Source organism: Phalacrocorax carbo, chromosome 1 (genome assembly GCF_963921805.1).
Source record: "Phalacrocorax carbo chromosome 1, bPhaCar2.1, whole genome shotgun sequence".
Lineage (NCBI taxonomy): Eukaryota > Metazoa > Chordata > Aves > Suliformes > Phalacrocoracidae > Phalacrocorax > Phalacrocorax carbo.
The window spans coordinates 834,296-849,439 of NC_087513.1; the positions used below are offsets into that span (position 1 = coordinate 834,296).

A 15,144-nucleotide genomic window follows, 5' to 3' on the forward strand; every position below is an offset into this window, starting at 1 on the left:
TGCCCGTGGCTCCAGCACCGAGCTCCGCGCCTCTCGGTCCCTTCCCCTGGGAAGGGGCTGGTCCAGCTCCTCCGCGGAGCGGTGAGGAGGGCGAGCGTAGGTGGCACAGCGGTCCGGAGGTCCGCTGTGGGTGAGGGGTCCCTGCCGTAGCACCCTCGTCCTGCCCCACTCAGTGAGTCAGTGTGCAGCGAGCGGGCGAGGGTGTTTGGAGGAGCAAAAGCTGTTCCCAGCCGGCTGCTCCTGAAGGCACGTGGTGTGCCACAGCCGGCGATTCTCGGGTGGGATGAGCTCCCACGCTCATCTGCCAAGGGGAGAGTCCTAAGGGCTTTCTGCAGACACAGGAAACCTGGTGCTTTGGGCTCCTTCTGTGGCGCTGGTGAGAGGCTCCTTCAAAGCCACGTTTGGGGAAGAGGTGGGGTGAACAAGCGTTCAGGATGAGGTCCTCATCACAGCTGCCAGAAGGAGCCTGCGGCCGCTGTGCCCCTGCTTTCCCCGGGGTGCACACCGGCGCTGATGCTGGTGCTCTTCGCTTGCCACCAGCACGTCCTGCTGCAAATGCGCCTCGCGCTGCTGCGGGCCAGAGGCACGGGTTTCTGTGCAAACCCTGTCCCCGCGCCCGTGTGGGACGGCGAAGGAGGTGGCATGGTCCTACTGCCCCACGGGCGCCTGTCCTTCGCTGCGGCAACAGCGTCGGCCGGGATGACTGATGCCTGGACAGCGCTGCTGACAGCGCGCACTCTCCCCTCTTCCAGGCAGCCTTCCTTGGGCAGAGGGGGCTGATGGAGGATGACTTCCTCACCAAGGTGCTGGAGGGCATGGCATTCGCTGGCTTCGTGACCGAGCGGGGGGCCCCGTACCGCTCGATCGACCTGTTTGATGAGGTAAGCGGCAGTTTGGGAGCAGCACCCCCCTGCCCGGCTGTCCCACGTGTCCCTGCCCCTCGAGGGACCGAGCCGGGGATCTGCCGTGACGCCCCGGCTGCAGCGTTGCGCTGGGGGATGGAGCGGGCGTATGGGAACGGTGGCTGGATCCTGCCTAGCAGGCAGCTGCTCCTCTCACCCATCTCTTGTTCTCCCAGCTTGTGGCTTATGAAGTGAAGCGCATGCGTGCAGAAGAGGGGAACAAGCAGAAAATACTGCGGCACATCAAGGAGCTGGCAGAGAAACTTTACAAAAACGTGAGTCCTGGAGGCTTGGCACAGGAGGGGGAACCTGGTCAGAGGAGGGTATGGGGCAGGGAGAGCCCGGGTCGGAGTCGCGGTCAGCCTGTCCTCCCTCCGTAAGCTCTTGCTGGAAGTGATGCTCGCAGTGCCTGATCCTGTCCCACCCTGCTCTGTCAGGTGTGGTAGGGCACTGGCTGATGGGCCCAGAAGTGTCTGGCTGCTCGCAGGAGTGGGATTCCTCGGTTTCAGGTGGCCTGGGCGTCAGGCACTCCCTGCCTTTTCTCCAGGGTAGCCGCTGCACTTGTGGTCCGATCCAGGGCAGGCCAGCAAAGGTCTTCAGAAAGCAGAGCAGCGCCTGTGGGGCCCTCACATGTCTCCTGACAGAGCTTCTGGATGGTGCTTTGCTCGTTGCTCTGCTCAGGGCCAAAACGAGCTGCCCTTGCGGCTCCTGGGAGCAGAGCGTGCCGGCACGGCTGCCCAGACAGCCTGCCTCAGGGCTGCAGGTTTCTGGGGGCTGTAGATACCAGCTGGGAGAGTGTTTGGCCTCGGAGCAGCAGAGGTTGCTGAAGGATGCTTCGCTGTGGCTCCTGTCCTAGAGGAGGTGTGTGATGGCTGTGTGCCTGAAAAGAATCTCTCTCTGCTGTGCCAGGAGAACCCGTACCCCGCAGTGACCATGCACAAGGTGCAGAAGCCCACGGAAGGCTGTCACCTGCGCCTCCACCAGAAGCCTTTTCCCCGTTTGGATGAGGGGACAGTGCAGTGGATCATCGACCAGGCCACTGCCAAGCTGCAGACGGCTCCTCCGGCTGTGAAGGCAGAGAAGAAATGCATGGTGCCATCGGGACCCCCCATGGGTACGTGTGTGCAGGGGGCCTTTCCCTGCAGTGAGAAACCCTGCTCAGGAGGAGCTTTACCGTGGTGTAGCTGGCTGATTTTCACACTACGGCACATCCGAGGGTCCCACGTGAGCAAAACATGGGTAGTGCTGCTGTCTTGGAGAAGCAGCAGCACCGTCCCCCTTAGCTTCTGCCCTTTGGGCTGCTTAGAGCTCCCTGGCGTCTATCAGCCAGCACGAGGGGACGGCTGAAGACCCTGTGGTGTTTCTCCATCATGAGCTCTTAGAGCCTAGAGCCCTGCCCACGCGGAGCAGGGGAGGGGTCACCCATTTCCCCCCACCCAGGGGTGAAAGCCCTGCCCTGGTTGAACTAACAGGCGACTCTCTCTTCCCCAGCTGCCATCATGGAGCGCAACGGCAATGCCCTGGCCAACAGCGCCCGTCGCCTGGAGGTGGTCAGGAACTGCATCTCCTACGTCTTTGAGAACAAGATGTTAGAAGCCAAAAAGGTGAGAGTGGCTCTTTGAGGAGCCAGTAGTTGAGGGGAGGAGAGGGGGGGTTGCTCTGCCTCTCCTCCGTGGCAGGCTGGGGGGGACATTCCCTGCCCATGACCAGACCTTTGCTGGTCAGCTCTGGTCCCATATGCTCACACGTTCTCTCAACACCCTTCCTCCTTGTCGTGCCCCTGGGCTTTTGGTTGATCACTCCACTGCATCAGCTTAGCACTGCTTCTGCATCTCCCAGTGCCCACCAGGGTCTGTCCCATGGAGATAACAAGGTTGGGGTCCTCCCCCACCAGGGCTGTGATCCGGCTGGCCAGATGTGGGGTTTTGCTCTGGTTTGCCCCCATGTCTGAGTGCGGAGGAGCTGCCTGTAAACACCCTGGTGTCAGCCAGCACAGTCAGAATGTGAAGCCCCTCCTGCACCTCCTCATTGTGGGCTGCCCTTGAACTCACCGTCTGAGCTCTGCTGGGCCCCGTCTTTCTACACTGTGACTTCTTCTTTCCTCTGCAGTTGTTCCCTGCTGTGCTGCGTGCCATGAAGGGCCGAGCAGCCAGGCACTGCCTGACCCAGGAGCTGAACCTGCATGTGCAGCAGAACCGGGCGGTGCTGGATCACCAGCAGTTTGATTTCATAATCCGCATGATGAACTGCTGTTTGCAGGTAGGAGAGGGCTGGGGAGAGCGCGTCTCTTAGGAAGGAGCTTGTCTCCTTTTGTGGGGAGACAGCATGATGCAGGGACTGGGGTAGGTCTGAGGGTCTTGCAGTGAATCCTCTTGTAACCTCTGCTCTTTTCCCCAGGACTGCACTGCCATGGACGAGCATGGGATTGCAGCCGCTCTCTTGCCACTGGTCACCGCTTTCTGCAGAGTGAGTATTTGCAGTACCCCGTGTACAGCCCTCGCAGACTCAGAACTCCTTGGAGGCCACAGAGGCTGGCAGGCTGAAGGACTGAGAGCCGGCGCTGCAGCCGTGCTGAGGGCAGGTTGTCCCCATGGTGCTTCTCAGAATAGAAGAGGGTCCTGTTCAGGAGCTCCCAACCGCTCACAAGGTTGGCCAGGCTGGCTGCGCCGGTCTCTGAGCCTGAGGCTCTCAGGATGGCAGGAACACCTGTGGGAAGGGTGCTCAGAAACTAGGGTGCTGCTCTGAAGTGCCAGCTTGATCTGTCGGTCAAGCTGGGCTGATGTAGAATTCTGGCTGCCATAAAGCATCGGTGGCATGAGGCCCTGTGGGGCTGTGAGTGGGTGCTGGGCAAGCGTGAGAAGAGTTTGCAAGGAATGCTCGGAGGAGCTGTGATGCAAGTGTCCCTCCTGCCAGCCCAAGGGTGTGATGCCTTTCCCAGCAACAGGCTAGAGCGGGGCTTACCTGGAGAGGAGAGCTTGGCACGAAGGCTGTGTTTGTATGAAACTCTCTTCCACCTTCTGCTTCCTCAGAAACTGAGCCCGGGCATCACGCAGTTTGCCTACAGCTGTGTGCAGGAGCACGTGGTGTGGACCAACATCCAGTTCTGGGAGGCTATGTTCTACTGCGATGTGCAGAACCACATCCGAGCCTTGTACCTGGACAACAACGAGGAGAACCACACGGATGAGGTGAGGAGGTGACAATGGTGCCAGTGTCCCTGGAGAGCCGCTGCGCAGAAGCAGCTCTCCCCGAAGGTCCACGGGCTGAGAAGGTTGCTGAACCAGCCTGAGGGACTGCATCCTGGTTCTGGGAGACTCCTGTGGGAGCAGTGGGGTGGGCGCTGGCAGGTCTCCTGCCCATGCAGACGACTGACATCTTCCAACTCCTTCAGGAGAGCACAGAGGAGCCACAGGAAGCCAAGTCTGCCCTGGAGATAGCATCGGAGCAGCTGAGGCTCTGGCCCACCATGAGCCGAGAGAAACAGCAGGAGCTGATCCAGAAGGAGGAGAGCACTGTTTTTAGCCAGGCCATCCACTACGCCAACCGCATGAGCTACCTGCTGCTGCCTCTCGACACCAGCAAGAACCGCCTGCTACGCAGCTCTGGGCTGGGGGACGTGGAGAGTGTCAGCAACAGCTTCGTCACCAACAGGTAAGCGGGGCTGGACCGTGCTGCAGGGCCACCAGGGCAACCTGAACTGGGGGGTGGGAGCTCCTTGGTGCCGTTCCTGGGGCATCTGGGTCATTCAGCTGCCGTCAGGATTGAGGCAGGTTGTAGTGCCCCAGGGTGTCTCATATCAAGAGTGGAAGCTCTCCTGCGTTCATATCAGGAGTGGAAGCTCCCTTGGGCTCTGCCTGGCATGGGTTACAGCAGAAGAGAGAGGTGGTCTGGGTTAACTCTTCCCTACTCCTGTTACGGCAGCATCGCTGGCAGCGTGGCTGAGAGCTATGACACAGAAAGTGGATTTGAGGATGCAGAGAGTTCCGACGTGGCCAACTACGTGGTGCGATTCATCAACCGCTTTGTGGACAAAGTCTGCACGGAGAGTGGAGTCACCAACGAGCACCTCAAGGGGCTGCATGTCATGATCCCTGGTAATACGTGTTGCAGCGGTGCTGGGGAATGGGTGGCCCCGTGATCTCACTGGGGATTCTTCCAGACCAGCTCAGGGGCCTGCTCAAGAGATGGTTCTGCAAGAAGCAGTGGGGAGGCCGAGAGAAGGCATGCTCAGTGCTACAGGGCGGGTTGGCAGCCCGATGGGTGGTGTCTAGGGCAGGGCTTTGCTTGCAGTCTCCAACTTCATGTTTGTCCACAGATATTGTGCAGATGCACATAGAGACACTGGATGCCGTGCACAGAGAGAGCAAGAGGCTTCCTGCCATCCAGAAGGTAGGGACCTGGCCCGCTGCAGTGTGGGGGGAGGTTCTGGTGCTGTGTGGGGCTATCAAGTCCCCTTCCTCAGTCTACATGGGCCTGAGCTTCCTATTGTACACCGCTGTAGCCAAAGCTGCTGCGCCCCAACCTGTTGGTGGGCGAGGAGTGTGTGATGGAGGGGCTCCGTGTGTACCTCATGCCTGATGGACGGAAAGAAGCTGCTGGAGGGAATATTGGTGGTCCACCTCTCCTCCCCGCAGAAGGAGCCATTTTCCTCACCACTTACCGCATCATCTTCAAAGGCACTCCCACGGACCCGCTGGGTAAGGGCCTCGTGTGCACCACATCTGTCTTCAGGGACTGGCAGCGCCCAGGGAGGAGGTGGCTGGTAGCTCTCCTGGAGCTCGTCTTGCTGCAGGAGCTGATGATAAGGGCCTCCAGTGGTTGCCTTGGGTGAGCAACCAGCCAGCACTGGGCCTTGCTGGGGGTTGCTGCAAGTGCCACAAGCTTGGGGCTTGCTCCCAGTGCTACAAAAGGGGTGGTTGCTCTTGCTCTCCACCTTTGGTAGATGATAAATTACTCATGCCCATCCTACTCATCATCTACACGCCGCCATGAGCTGGCTGTAGTATGTCTATCTTGTTTCTGGCTGCCTTATCCTACGGGGGTCTCTGGTGCTGGCTACCAAGGGTGGTCCAGTGTGGCCTGGCCTCGTGGTGGGCTGAGGCACTGGGATGTGGCTAACCTGTTCCCATGCTTGTGCCCAGTGGGGGAGCAGGTGGTGATCCGATCCTTCCCCATCGCCTCACTGACCAAAGAGAAGAAGATCAATGTCGACACCACGGTGGATCGTTTCATCCAGGAGGGCTTGCAGCTGCGCTCGTGCACATTCCAGGTGAGGCTGCTCCTTTGTGTTGCACTGCCTCAGCTGAGGGGCACGTAGCTGGCGAGACCCCGCAGGCGCGTGGCCATGGCTGGCACCATCCCTTGGGACGAGGCACTCGCTCCCAGCCTGACATGGTTCGCGGGTAGTTTTAGGTGACAGTGCACCTGGAGGGATGGAGCTGGAGGCCCCCTTGCAGAGGAAGAAGGAGGCTGTGGTCCACAGAGTCAGAGAATGGTTTGGGTTGGAAGGGACCTTAAAGATCATCCAGTTCCAACCCCACTGCCATGGGCAGGGACACTTCCCACTAGACTGGGTTGATCAAAGCCCCGTCCAACCTGGCCTTGAACACTTCCAGGGATGGGGCATCCACAGTTTCTCTGGGTAACCTCTTCCAGTGCCTCAACACCCTCAGAGTGAAGAATTTCTTCCTTATATCTAAACTAAATCTACCCTCTTTCAGTTTAAAACTATTACCCCATGTCCTATCACTACACTCCCTGCTAGAGTCTCTCCCCATCCCTCCTGTAGGCACCATTTAAATACTGGAAGGCTGCTATAAGGTCTTCCCGGAGCCTTCTCTTCTCCCAGCTCTTCCAGACTGTCCTCGCAGGAGAGGTGCTCCAGTTGCAGTCCTGTTGTATGCAGGACAACTTATTGCTCATTACCTGGGGGCTCCTTTCCAACTGCTGCAGTATCTGCTGGAGCCCTGAGAAGGTGTGAGACATCCCCACGCAGCGCCCTGGGAGGTGGTTCTGCAAAACCTTGTAGCAGGTTCTGGGGAGAGAAACGCAGCAGGGAGAGATGTCACAATGTGAGCAGTTATTCAGTATTTTACATCTTTGAGAGGCTTGTGAAGGTAGAGCAGTGCTGGAGGGAGAGCTGCTCCTTCCTGCCCGTCCTGCATGCTCAGAGCCGCAGTGGCGGGGCACTGGGGACATCACAGGAGCAGCAGTGCCGGGCACGGAGCCGTCTCCGGGAGGAAGGAGTGTGGGACAGAGCGACGGACCGGGCAGCCTGGCCTGTGCCTGTTGCAGTCCCAGCTCCTGAGCGGGACCTGAGCTCTGCCCTGTGCTGTGGGAAGAGCCCTTCCCAGTCCCCTGTGCGGAACACACCGTGACGGAGCCGTCAGCCTGCTCTCTGCTGTTCCTGCAGTTGCTGAGGATTGCCTTCGATGAGGAGGTGGCCTCAGACAGCGCTGAGGTCTTCAGGAAGCACCTACACAAACTGCGCTACCCTCAGCACGTGCGTGGCACCTTCGCCTTCACCGTGGGCCAGTCACCCAAGCAAGCCATGCAGCCCAAGGCCAAGGAGAAGAACCCCTCGCTCAGGTACCCGTGCCATGGGGAGAACAGCACGTGGGATGCGCTTGACCCTTTCAGGCACTGCAGGGCTTCTCCTCTCCCTCCTCCAGCCCACCCAGCAGAGAGCCGCTGAGCAGGGGTCACCTGAGAAAAGCTGGGGCACAGGCTCCTGAGCTGGAGGTCAGGGTTCCTGAGCCGAGCCTGCTCAGACCTCTCCTTGCGCATGATCTCCATTTGTCTTTGGGAGGGGGCGTGCTGCACGTCCGGCAGCGGCCTCCTAACCCCACGCCGAGGACCGGTCAAACTTGGGAAGCAGGCTGTTCGCTTCAGTGGCATTCCCTGCCCCGTGGCCCAGGCCAAAACAGCGCAAGCCCCCAGGAGGCGTCTCATGGGAGAGGTTCCAGTGGGCACAAGAGAGCAGCCTCTGCTGTGCCGGAGGACGGGGAGCGCTACGGGGCGGCGGCAAAGCTCTGTGCGTGGTGCTGACCTGCGGCCAGCCCTGCTCCTGCGCTCGGTGGCTAGGTTAAGCAATGCTGTAGCGCTGGGGTCTGGTTGCTGCTGTGTTCGCGCTTGGTGTGCCCTGGAGTCTAAGCATCTCTCCCGTGTGTTTGTGACTCAGCTCCCAGCAGGTGACCGATATGTTCCAGGGCCTGACAGTGGGGGTCATGTCCCTTGGGCACCTTGGCCATTCAACCACGTAAGATGCCTTCACCTGGGCGGGAGCTTGCGAGGTGGCATTGGCTCAGGCTGCAGCCTTCACTGCTCCCAGGGTTTCTTCTCACCTGCTCTGCATGCGAGCTGGGCTGTGGGCTTGTCACTTGGGGAATGCCCTTTTCCAGGCTGCCGCTCTGACGTTCAGGTTTGGGGTGCGCGCTCTCACCGTGGCAGCACCGTGGCCTCCAAAGGCGCTCAGTTGGTCATCCCGGTGCTCCATGGCACCCTGGTCAATCCCAGGACATGCTGAGGGAGCTGTGCCTGTACCACTAACCTCCAGAGACCTCTAGAGCTGCCGGGCCCAGCTCCGGGCCTGCGCACAGTCTCAGAAGTCTGTCTGAACTTGCGAGATGTGCTTTGTCACCTTCCTCCAAGTCTGCTTCCAGTGGCCCACACTATCTGCAGATCTTGTTCCTCCGGTTAGAAAACCCTCCCGCTCCTGGCCTCCCTACCTGAGCATTTGTTCCCAGGGCAGCGTTATTCCTCGGTCCTAAGGCTTTCCCTTCCTTGGTAGATGTAGGGAGCAGTTGGATTCCCTCACCGTCTGCTTTGCAAAGCAAAACAAGGCGCCTCCTAGTATCACTTTGGCCCCTGTCCTGGTAAAGGTGAATTTCTAGAAGTCTTTGCATCAGTGTAGCTGTTGTCCTTGGTTGGGGATAACAGGGTTGGACACGGCCCCTTTCCTGGCTGATATATGTCCCACATCTCCTTCATTTGTTCCCCTTTGAGCCCAAGGGCTCACCGAGGCGGTGATGAGCACGAGGTGCTGCGTGTGGGCAGGAATTCCTGCCTTCTGGAGCTCTGTCGTGCAGAGCCTGCCCTGACCATGCAGCCTAATCACCCACGGGTCCTGGAAGGTCTCCCTGCCCTGCTTTTCCCGGGCTGCCCTTGGGAGTGGCCGAGCCCAGCCACGCTCTCCCTGTCCCTTACCTGGCATCAAGCAGGTCACCTTCTGCAAGCTGCCTCCCCTCTGCCCAGGGAGAGCAGCCCTCTGTCCGGGCTGGCAACACCCCTGCGGTGGATCCCCTGGCCCCTGCCGTGAGCTGGAGCCCACCTCTGCCGGGGACGAGCCAGGTGGCTGCCTGTGGATGCTCCCATGTGGAGGCGGTGGCGTTAGAGCCCGGGACACGGCCGGCATCCCCTCGGGTCAGGAGGCTGGGGCACCTGCTCTGCCTGGCTGCCCCGTCCAGCCTCCCTGGGCACCCAGGTCCCCCCCAGGGGAAGGCAGGTGCTGTAGGCTCTGCCTCTGGCTCGGTGCCCTCCTACGGCTGCGAATCGGCTCCTCCCTGCCGGGGAGCTCGGAGGTGACGTCTCCTCTCCTGTGGTGACAGTGACTTTGACCCCGCACCTGTAGCCGGTGGTGAGGGACGCTCCTGTCTCTGCTTTGCTCTCGGTGTCACTGAGTGTTGGTGTCTCTAACCCTTCAGGGGCTGCTCTTCTGGCCGCGCTGGGCTGTGGTCGTGCACGTGTGGGAGGCGGTGTCAGCTGGCCTCAACCTCTTCTCTGGTTCCAGGACACTCTCCAAAAACCTGGTGAAAAATGCCAAGAAAACAATTGGCCGCCAGAACGTGACAAGAAAGAAATACACGCCGCCCACGTGGGAGCAGCGGAGCAGCCAGCACTTCCCAGAGGACATCGAGGATGACATCTCAGGTTGGGAGCGCTCTGAGCAGGGAAGGGAGGCTGTGGGGAGCGGGACGTTTGCTGCAGCAGGAGCGTCTTCCAGCTGGGAGAGGTCTCGGCCGTCACTCTGCGGGGGAGCAGGCGTGGGAGCTTCCCTGGTGCAGAGGATTGCCACCGTGGTCGCCTCTCCCAGTTCTCGACGGGCTGCCAGCTCTCTGGGGGTGGCCAGTCAGCAACTCAACATAATTCCAATACCTAGCGAGCCCTGCGGAGAGGAGGGAGCTCTTTGGTCTGTGGCCTCAGCTCCTCAGATGAAAAGTCGCATATTTAAGCTGCAGCGGGGCAGGTTAGGTTAGGCATGAGAAGAGCTTGGCTGGTTTGAGAGTTACAAAGGACTGGAAGGGACAGGAGTCCTCTGCATTGAAGATTACAACCTTCCCAGGTGGGAAGGCCTGTCAGGGAAGACGTGGCGGATGGGATTTAGGGTTTCAGTGGGGAGCAGTGTCTGCAGGGACCAGTCCCTCCTGCCGTGTGTGTGGCTGCTCCAGCAGACTGGACGTGGCTGATTTTGGATCTTTCCTTCTGTTCACCGAGATACTTTGGATTCTGCTCCTTTTGTTTGCTCCCCAGTTTGTTTGCAGCGCTTTTCAGCTCCAGGTCTGCCACACATGTTACAAGCCTCCCCTGTGTCCGTCATTTAAGTTATTAGCAAAAACACTGGCTGCGTTCAGGCCCACAAGAGATGCCTTTGAGATCCATCGTTGTCCTCCAGTTCTGGCATTAGGAAATGCATTAGGAGCGCTGGGAAAGCCGCCTGTGGAGGGCAGCCACCAAGGGTTGTGTCCACCTGACAGTGATTTTGCCTGGGTGGAAGTGTTGCGGGCTGAAAGCCTCACTGGAGCTGAGGTCTCATCCGTGTTGCCTCCCTCTCCCAGGAGACTGCTCTCCTCTGAGGGAAGAGATGAGACCAGTGTGGTGGAGCAGCTCTGGGTAGATCTGTGTTGGGCTGTTCCTCATCTTCCAGTGGTATCGAGCGATGAGAAAGCACCGAAGAAATCTGCTCTAATGCCTGTACCCAGGCAGCTGATTTTTCTTTGTGCTTTTAACCTCACAAGTAAAGGCTCTCACCCCAAAGCCCAGAGCCCAGCCCTTTGGATGGGGCAGCTGAGCTCTCCCGTGTCAGGTGAAGGTGGTGTGAAGGAGCTCCTGCCCTGCCCTGTCTCTGCTGGGCTGGGAGATGCCTCCAGCCATCACCAGCTGCTCGTGGGATGCCGTGTCTGTGCCGAGGACGGACCCAGACCCCCCCTTTGTCTCCACAGTGTCCGAAGAGATGGACAGAAGCACTTTGACCCCCACCACCACCATCAAACCTTCGGACAAGATGACCATCAACCACCTGGTGGAGCGAGCCTGCTGCCGCGACTACCAGCGGATGGGGCTGGGCACCCTCAGCAGCAGCCTCACCCGCTCCAAGAACGAGCCCTTCCGCATCTCCACCGTGAACCGCATGTACGCCATTTGCCGGAGGTGAGCCTCAGCGGGGCCGCGGCTGAGGGCGGGGGTCTGCAGGGTCAGGAGAGGGCAGCGGGGGTCTGTCCTGCTTTGTGGGAGCTGGGAGGGGGGAGGTAAGGGCTCGTGCTGTGCCCCGCTGGGCTCTGCAGAGCCTCCGCTCTCTCCTGCAGCTACCCTGGGCTGCTCATCGTGCCACAGAGCATCCAGGACAACACGATCCAGCGGATCTCCCGCTGCTACCGCCAGAACCGCTTCCCCGTGGTGTGCTGGCGAAACTCCCGCACCAAGGCCGTGCTGCTGCGCTCGGGGGGGCTGCACGGCAAGGGCGTCGTGGGCCTCTTCAAGTCCCAGAACGCCCCCACCGCAGGTGCCCGTCCCCTCCGCCCCTCGGCAGCGCCCACGCCGGCAGTGGGCTGCAGACCCCTCCTTGGGTCTCGTGCCGGAGCGGTGACGCTCGTGCCTCTCCTCCTAGGCCCCTCACAGACGGACTCCACCAGTTTGGAGCAGGAGAAGTACCTGCAGGCCGTGATCAACTCCATGCCGCACTACGCCGACGCCAGCGGGCGCAACACGCTCAGCGGCTTCACCTCGGCGCACATGAGCAGCTCAGGTGAGGAGCTCGGTCACGGGCTGCAGCGCAGCCGGGATGCAGGAGGGCTCGTGCTCCTGTGTGTGGGGGCCCCCGCTGTGGGTCGTGCTGTCCGTACAGAGCCTGGGCAGCCAGGTGATCTGCTCTCCCCGGCCTCCCGCATCAGAGGAGGCAGCAGAGCCTTCCCAGCGCGCTCTCCAGAGCGCCCAGTGCTGGCTGGGCCTCCGTGGCTGGGGGTGGGGACAGGTTTTGTGAAACCCAGCGGCCCTGGACCTGTGAGCCCCAAACTGTGCTCGCATCTGGGTGCTCGCTGAGGACCGGGTGGGGACAGACCTCACCAGCTGAGATCTCGGCACCGTCTGCACCCCAGCGCAGCAGGCGGCGGTGCTCGGGGTCTGTTGCGGGAAGCCTCGGTAAGTCTCTGCCTCCCCTGCTCTCCGAGCAACCTGCCCTTCCCTGCCGGGGCAGAGCTGCCCATCGCTGCCCCGCCACGCTTTGGTGTCATTCATCCTCTGTCCCAGCCATTCCACCCCATCATTGCTGCAGAGGTGACTGGGGGCCAGAGGGGCCGTGGGGGATCCCAGCCAGGGGCTCTCTGAAGCCTGGGAAGGAGAGGGGCTGTCGAAAGCCCCTCCAAGGCCTCTCCCCTGGTGCGGGGGGACATGCCTGGAGCCACGGCTGAAGGAGGGAGGGTCAGAGCAGTGGTAGGGGGGCAGAGGAGAGACCTGGCGTGGTGGCGAGGGAGCCGCAGAGTGGGGGGCTGCCGGGCTGCAGCAGTGCCGGGGTGATCCCCCCACGGTGCGAAGCACCTGGGGCCGGGGCAGAGCTGCGGGAGGGTTGAGCCCCCACTTGCACTGCTGCGCCAGGCGCCTTTTCACCGCGGCTCCAGCTGGAAGGTGTTTCCCGCATGCTGGCCTCCTGGCCCCGGCCCCGGGTGCTCCTGCTTGCCGCCGCTTTCTCTCTCTGGCCCCTTCCCCTCCCTCCCGAGCAGTTGTGGGGAGGCAAGGCGGGAGGGCCCCTCTGCAGCAGCACAGCGAGGCCGAGAGCTGACGTTTTGTTGGTGCTACAGATTTCTCCGACAAGAGACAGCCTAAGCTGGGATCGCTCATGAAGCAGGTGATGGGAGGGAAGGACGATGGGCCCGGTACTATTAGCCGCGGAGGTGAGGACGTGCGAGTGAACGCTGCCTCGTGGGGGCCTCGCGAAGGCCCCCTGGCTCGGGGCAGCTGTTGTAGAGTAGACGCTTCCCCTTTGCTCCCCCCGAGCTCTCTGCCGTGGGGCAGCTGCAGGGAGGGAGGGAGGGACCTGCTGCAGCACCCCAGAGCCACCTCATTCATCCCACCCATCGCTCCAGTCGCTCCGTCCGGGTCCCCGGGCGCCTCATCCCGCCCAGCCCGCATCCACCCAGCGAGAACGTGGGTCCGCCTCACCCCGGTGCCCTCGCTGAGGTTGCTTTCGTCCTGTGCTCTCAGGGCTCGGTCACAGAGCTAGGGTCATCACTCTCTCCACCCCCAAGTGTGTGTCGGCGAAGGGCCGTGAGACGCCCCGAGGTACGGTACTGCCGGCCACCTAACCACCACCCGGGTGCTAACCTGACCGACTGACCCCTCCACACACACTCCCACCCTTCACATGACTAATGTCCCAGTAACACCCACCTCAGCCCACTAACGCCTCCACTGAGCATGTCGCTGGCTTGGTCCAGCTCGCGGTGCCAGCGGTAAGTACCAGGCCTGTCCCTGGCTGATCCTGCAACGTCCTCTCAGGTTTGCTTTAGGCTCCTTGCACACCTGCTGGTGCTTGGGTGGTGGTGGCAGGGACGGGGTCTGGCTGGCGGGGAAGGGGTCCTGGCGGTGCAGGTGCTGGGGCAGGAGCGTGGTGCGGCTGCGTGGGTGATGGGACGCAGAGCTGCCGGGGTTGGTCTCCGTATTCACCAGGCAGGAGATCCTACAGCACCCAGCGAGGAGGAAGGAGCAAAAGCAAACCTGGTTCCCAGCACCTTCCCGGCATGTGCTCCCAGGGTGCTGGGCTGCAGGGTGACAGCAGCTCAGCCGCCGCTTTCGTGGCGAGCTGCTCGCCCCCGCGCCAGCCCAGCTGGGGGGGGATGCAGACGCCAGCGCAGCCCACGGGCCAGCCGGGGACCCCCACCCTGACGACCAGCTGTCTTGCAGGCAAGTGGGGCAGCATCCGAGCCAGCGGGCGCATGAGCAGCTACGGCCTGAACGTGGATATTGGGTTACGCCTGGCTGGGAAGGACCTGCTGGGTGCCCAGCACAACGGCACGCCCTCGGAGGCCAGCTTTCTGCGCCAGCACCGCGCCTCGCTCTACATCATCGGGGACAAGTCACAGCTGAAGGTAACCCCAGCGCTTGGCAACGGCCCCCTCGGGGGGGACAAGGGCGGTGGAGCGTCTGCTCGGGGCACCTCAGGATGGCGCTGATGCTCTCCTCCCTCAGGGGGTGAAACCAGACCCGCTGCAGCACTGGGAGGTGGTTCCCATCGAGGTGTTCGACGTGCGGCAGGTGAAGGCCAGCTTCAAGAAGCTGATGAAGGCCTGCGTGCCTGGCGTCCCGTCCACTGACCCCAGCATCCCCTACTTGCGGTCCCTGGAGGAGTCCGAGTGGCTGTCCCAGGTCAGTTGTCACCCAAAGCCCGGAGGGGCCCTGCTCCGTCCCCTTAGAAGCCTTTGCTGTTGGCTGTCGCTCAAGGACGTGTGCTCTTACCTCCTGGCAAAGTGAGAATGGGGGGTGCAGGATGCTCTCCTGTGCTGTGGTACAGAGTGGGGGACACTAAGGCAGCAAGGTTGGTATGAGGAACAGCGATAAAATAGTCCAGACTACTGCTCGGTGGTGCTGGCCGTGAGAGCTGCGAGTGTCTGGGCCAGCTGCCAGCTGGGGAAGCAGGGCAGGACCTGCAGGACAGCAGGACCTGCAGGACAGCAGGACGCTGTAAAGGGGTTGGCACAAGGCAGTGCCTGCAGGAGCTGGGGTGACCCAGGTGGTCCCGCTGCGGGGCTGCTGCAGGGCTGGACCCTCTGGCTGCTGGAGAGAGTGAGGGACCCACGGCTCTGCTCGTGGTGTGGTGGTTCTGCCCCCGTGGCCTTGCTGTTGCGGACAAAGGGTGCTGCGCAGTGTCCGACCACGGGGGTCGTGCGTCGTGGCCCTGCGTAACCCCCAAGCTCTGCTTCGTTCGGCTCACCCGCTTCCAGGAGAAAGGGTCGCTTTGCGCAGCGTCCAGCAGATG

General features: G+C 61.5%; 1 protein-coding gene across 7 annotated transcripts in view; it reads left to right on the forward strand.

Annotated features, from left to right (window-relative positions):
* The window catches only part of SBF1 (SET binding factor 1), a 92,206-nt gene that overhangs the window by 71,644 nt on the left and 5,418 nt on the right, over nucleotides 1–15,144 (forward strand). Inside the window, exons 12-33 of one of the 7 annotated variants that reach the window (XM_064441363.1) lie at nucleotides 753–881; nucleotides 1,079–1,177; nucleotides 1,812–2,016; nucleotides 2,394–2,506; nucleotides 3,012–3,161; nucleotides 3,300–3,368; nucleotides 3,932–4,090; nucleotides 4,294–4,553; nucleotides 4,824–4,996; nucleotides 5,218–5,291; nucleotides 5,404–5,599; nucleotides 6,044–6,171; nucleotides 7,315–7,490; nucleotides 8,083–8,160; nucleotides 9,691–9,830; nucleotides 11,120–11,327; nucleotides 11,483–11,679; nucleotides 11,785–11,922; nucleotides 12,971–13,063; nucleotides 13,374–13,451; nucleotides 14,073–14,257; nucleotides 14,358–14,534. In XM_064441363.1, coding sequence (XP_064297433.1) covers nucleotides 753–881; nucleotides 1,079–1,177; nucleotides 1,812–2,016; nucleotides 2,394–2,506; nucleotides 3,012–3,161; nucleotides 3,300–3,368; nucleotides 3,932–4,090; nucleotides 4,294–4,553; nucleotides 4,824–4,996; nucleotides 5,218–5,291; nucleotides 5,404–5,599; nucleotides 6,044–6,171; nucleotides 7,315–7,490; nucleotides 8,083–8,160; nucleotides 9,691–9,830; nucleotides 11,120–11,327; nucleotides 11,483–11,679; nucleotides 11,785–11,922; nucleotides 12,971–13,063; nucleotides 13,374–13,451; nucleotides 14,073–14,257; nucleotides 14,358–14,534 — 3,225 coding nt within the window. The remainder of the gene's footprint in view (nucleotides 1–752; nucleotides 882–1,078; nucleotides 1,178–1,811; nucleotides 2,017–2,393; nucleotides 2,507–3,011; nucleotides 3,162–3,299; nucleotides 3,369–3,931; nucleotides 4,091–4,293; nucleotides 4,554–4,823; nucleotides 4,997–5,217; nucleotides 5,292–5,403; nucleotides 5,600–6,043; nucleotides 6,172–7,314; nucleotides 7,491–8,082; nucleotides 8,161–9,690; nucleotides 9,831–11,119; nucleotides 11,328–11,482; nucleotides 11,680–11,784; nucleotides 11,923–12,970; nucleotides 13,064–13,373; nucleotides 13,452–14,072; nucleotides 14,258–14,357; nucleotides 14,535–15,144) is intronic. The other 6 variants (XM_064441381.1, XM_064441389.1, XM_064441372.1 and 3 more) reach the window with 6 other exon arrangements.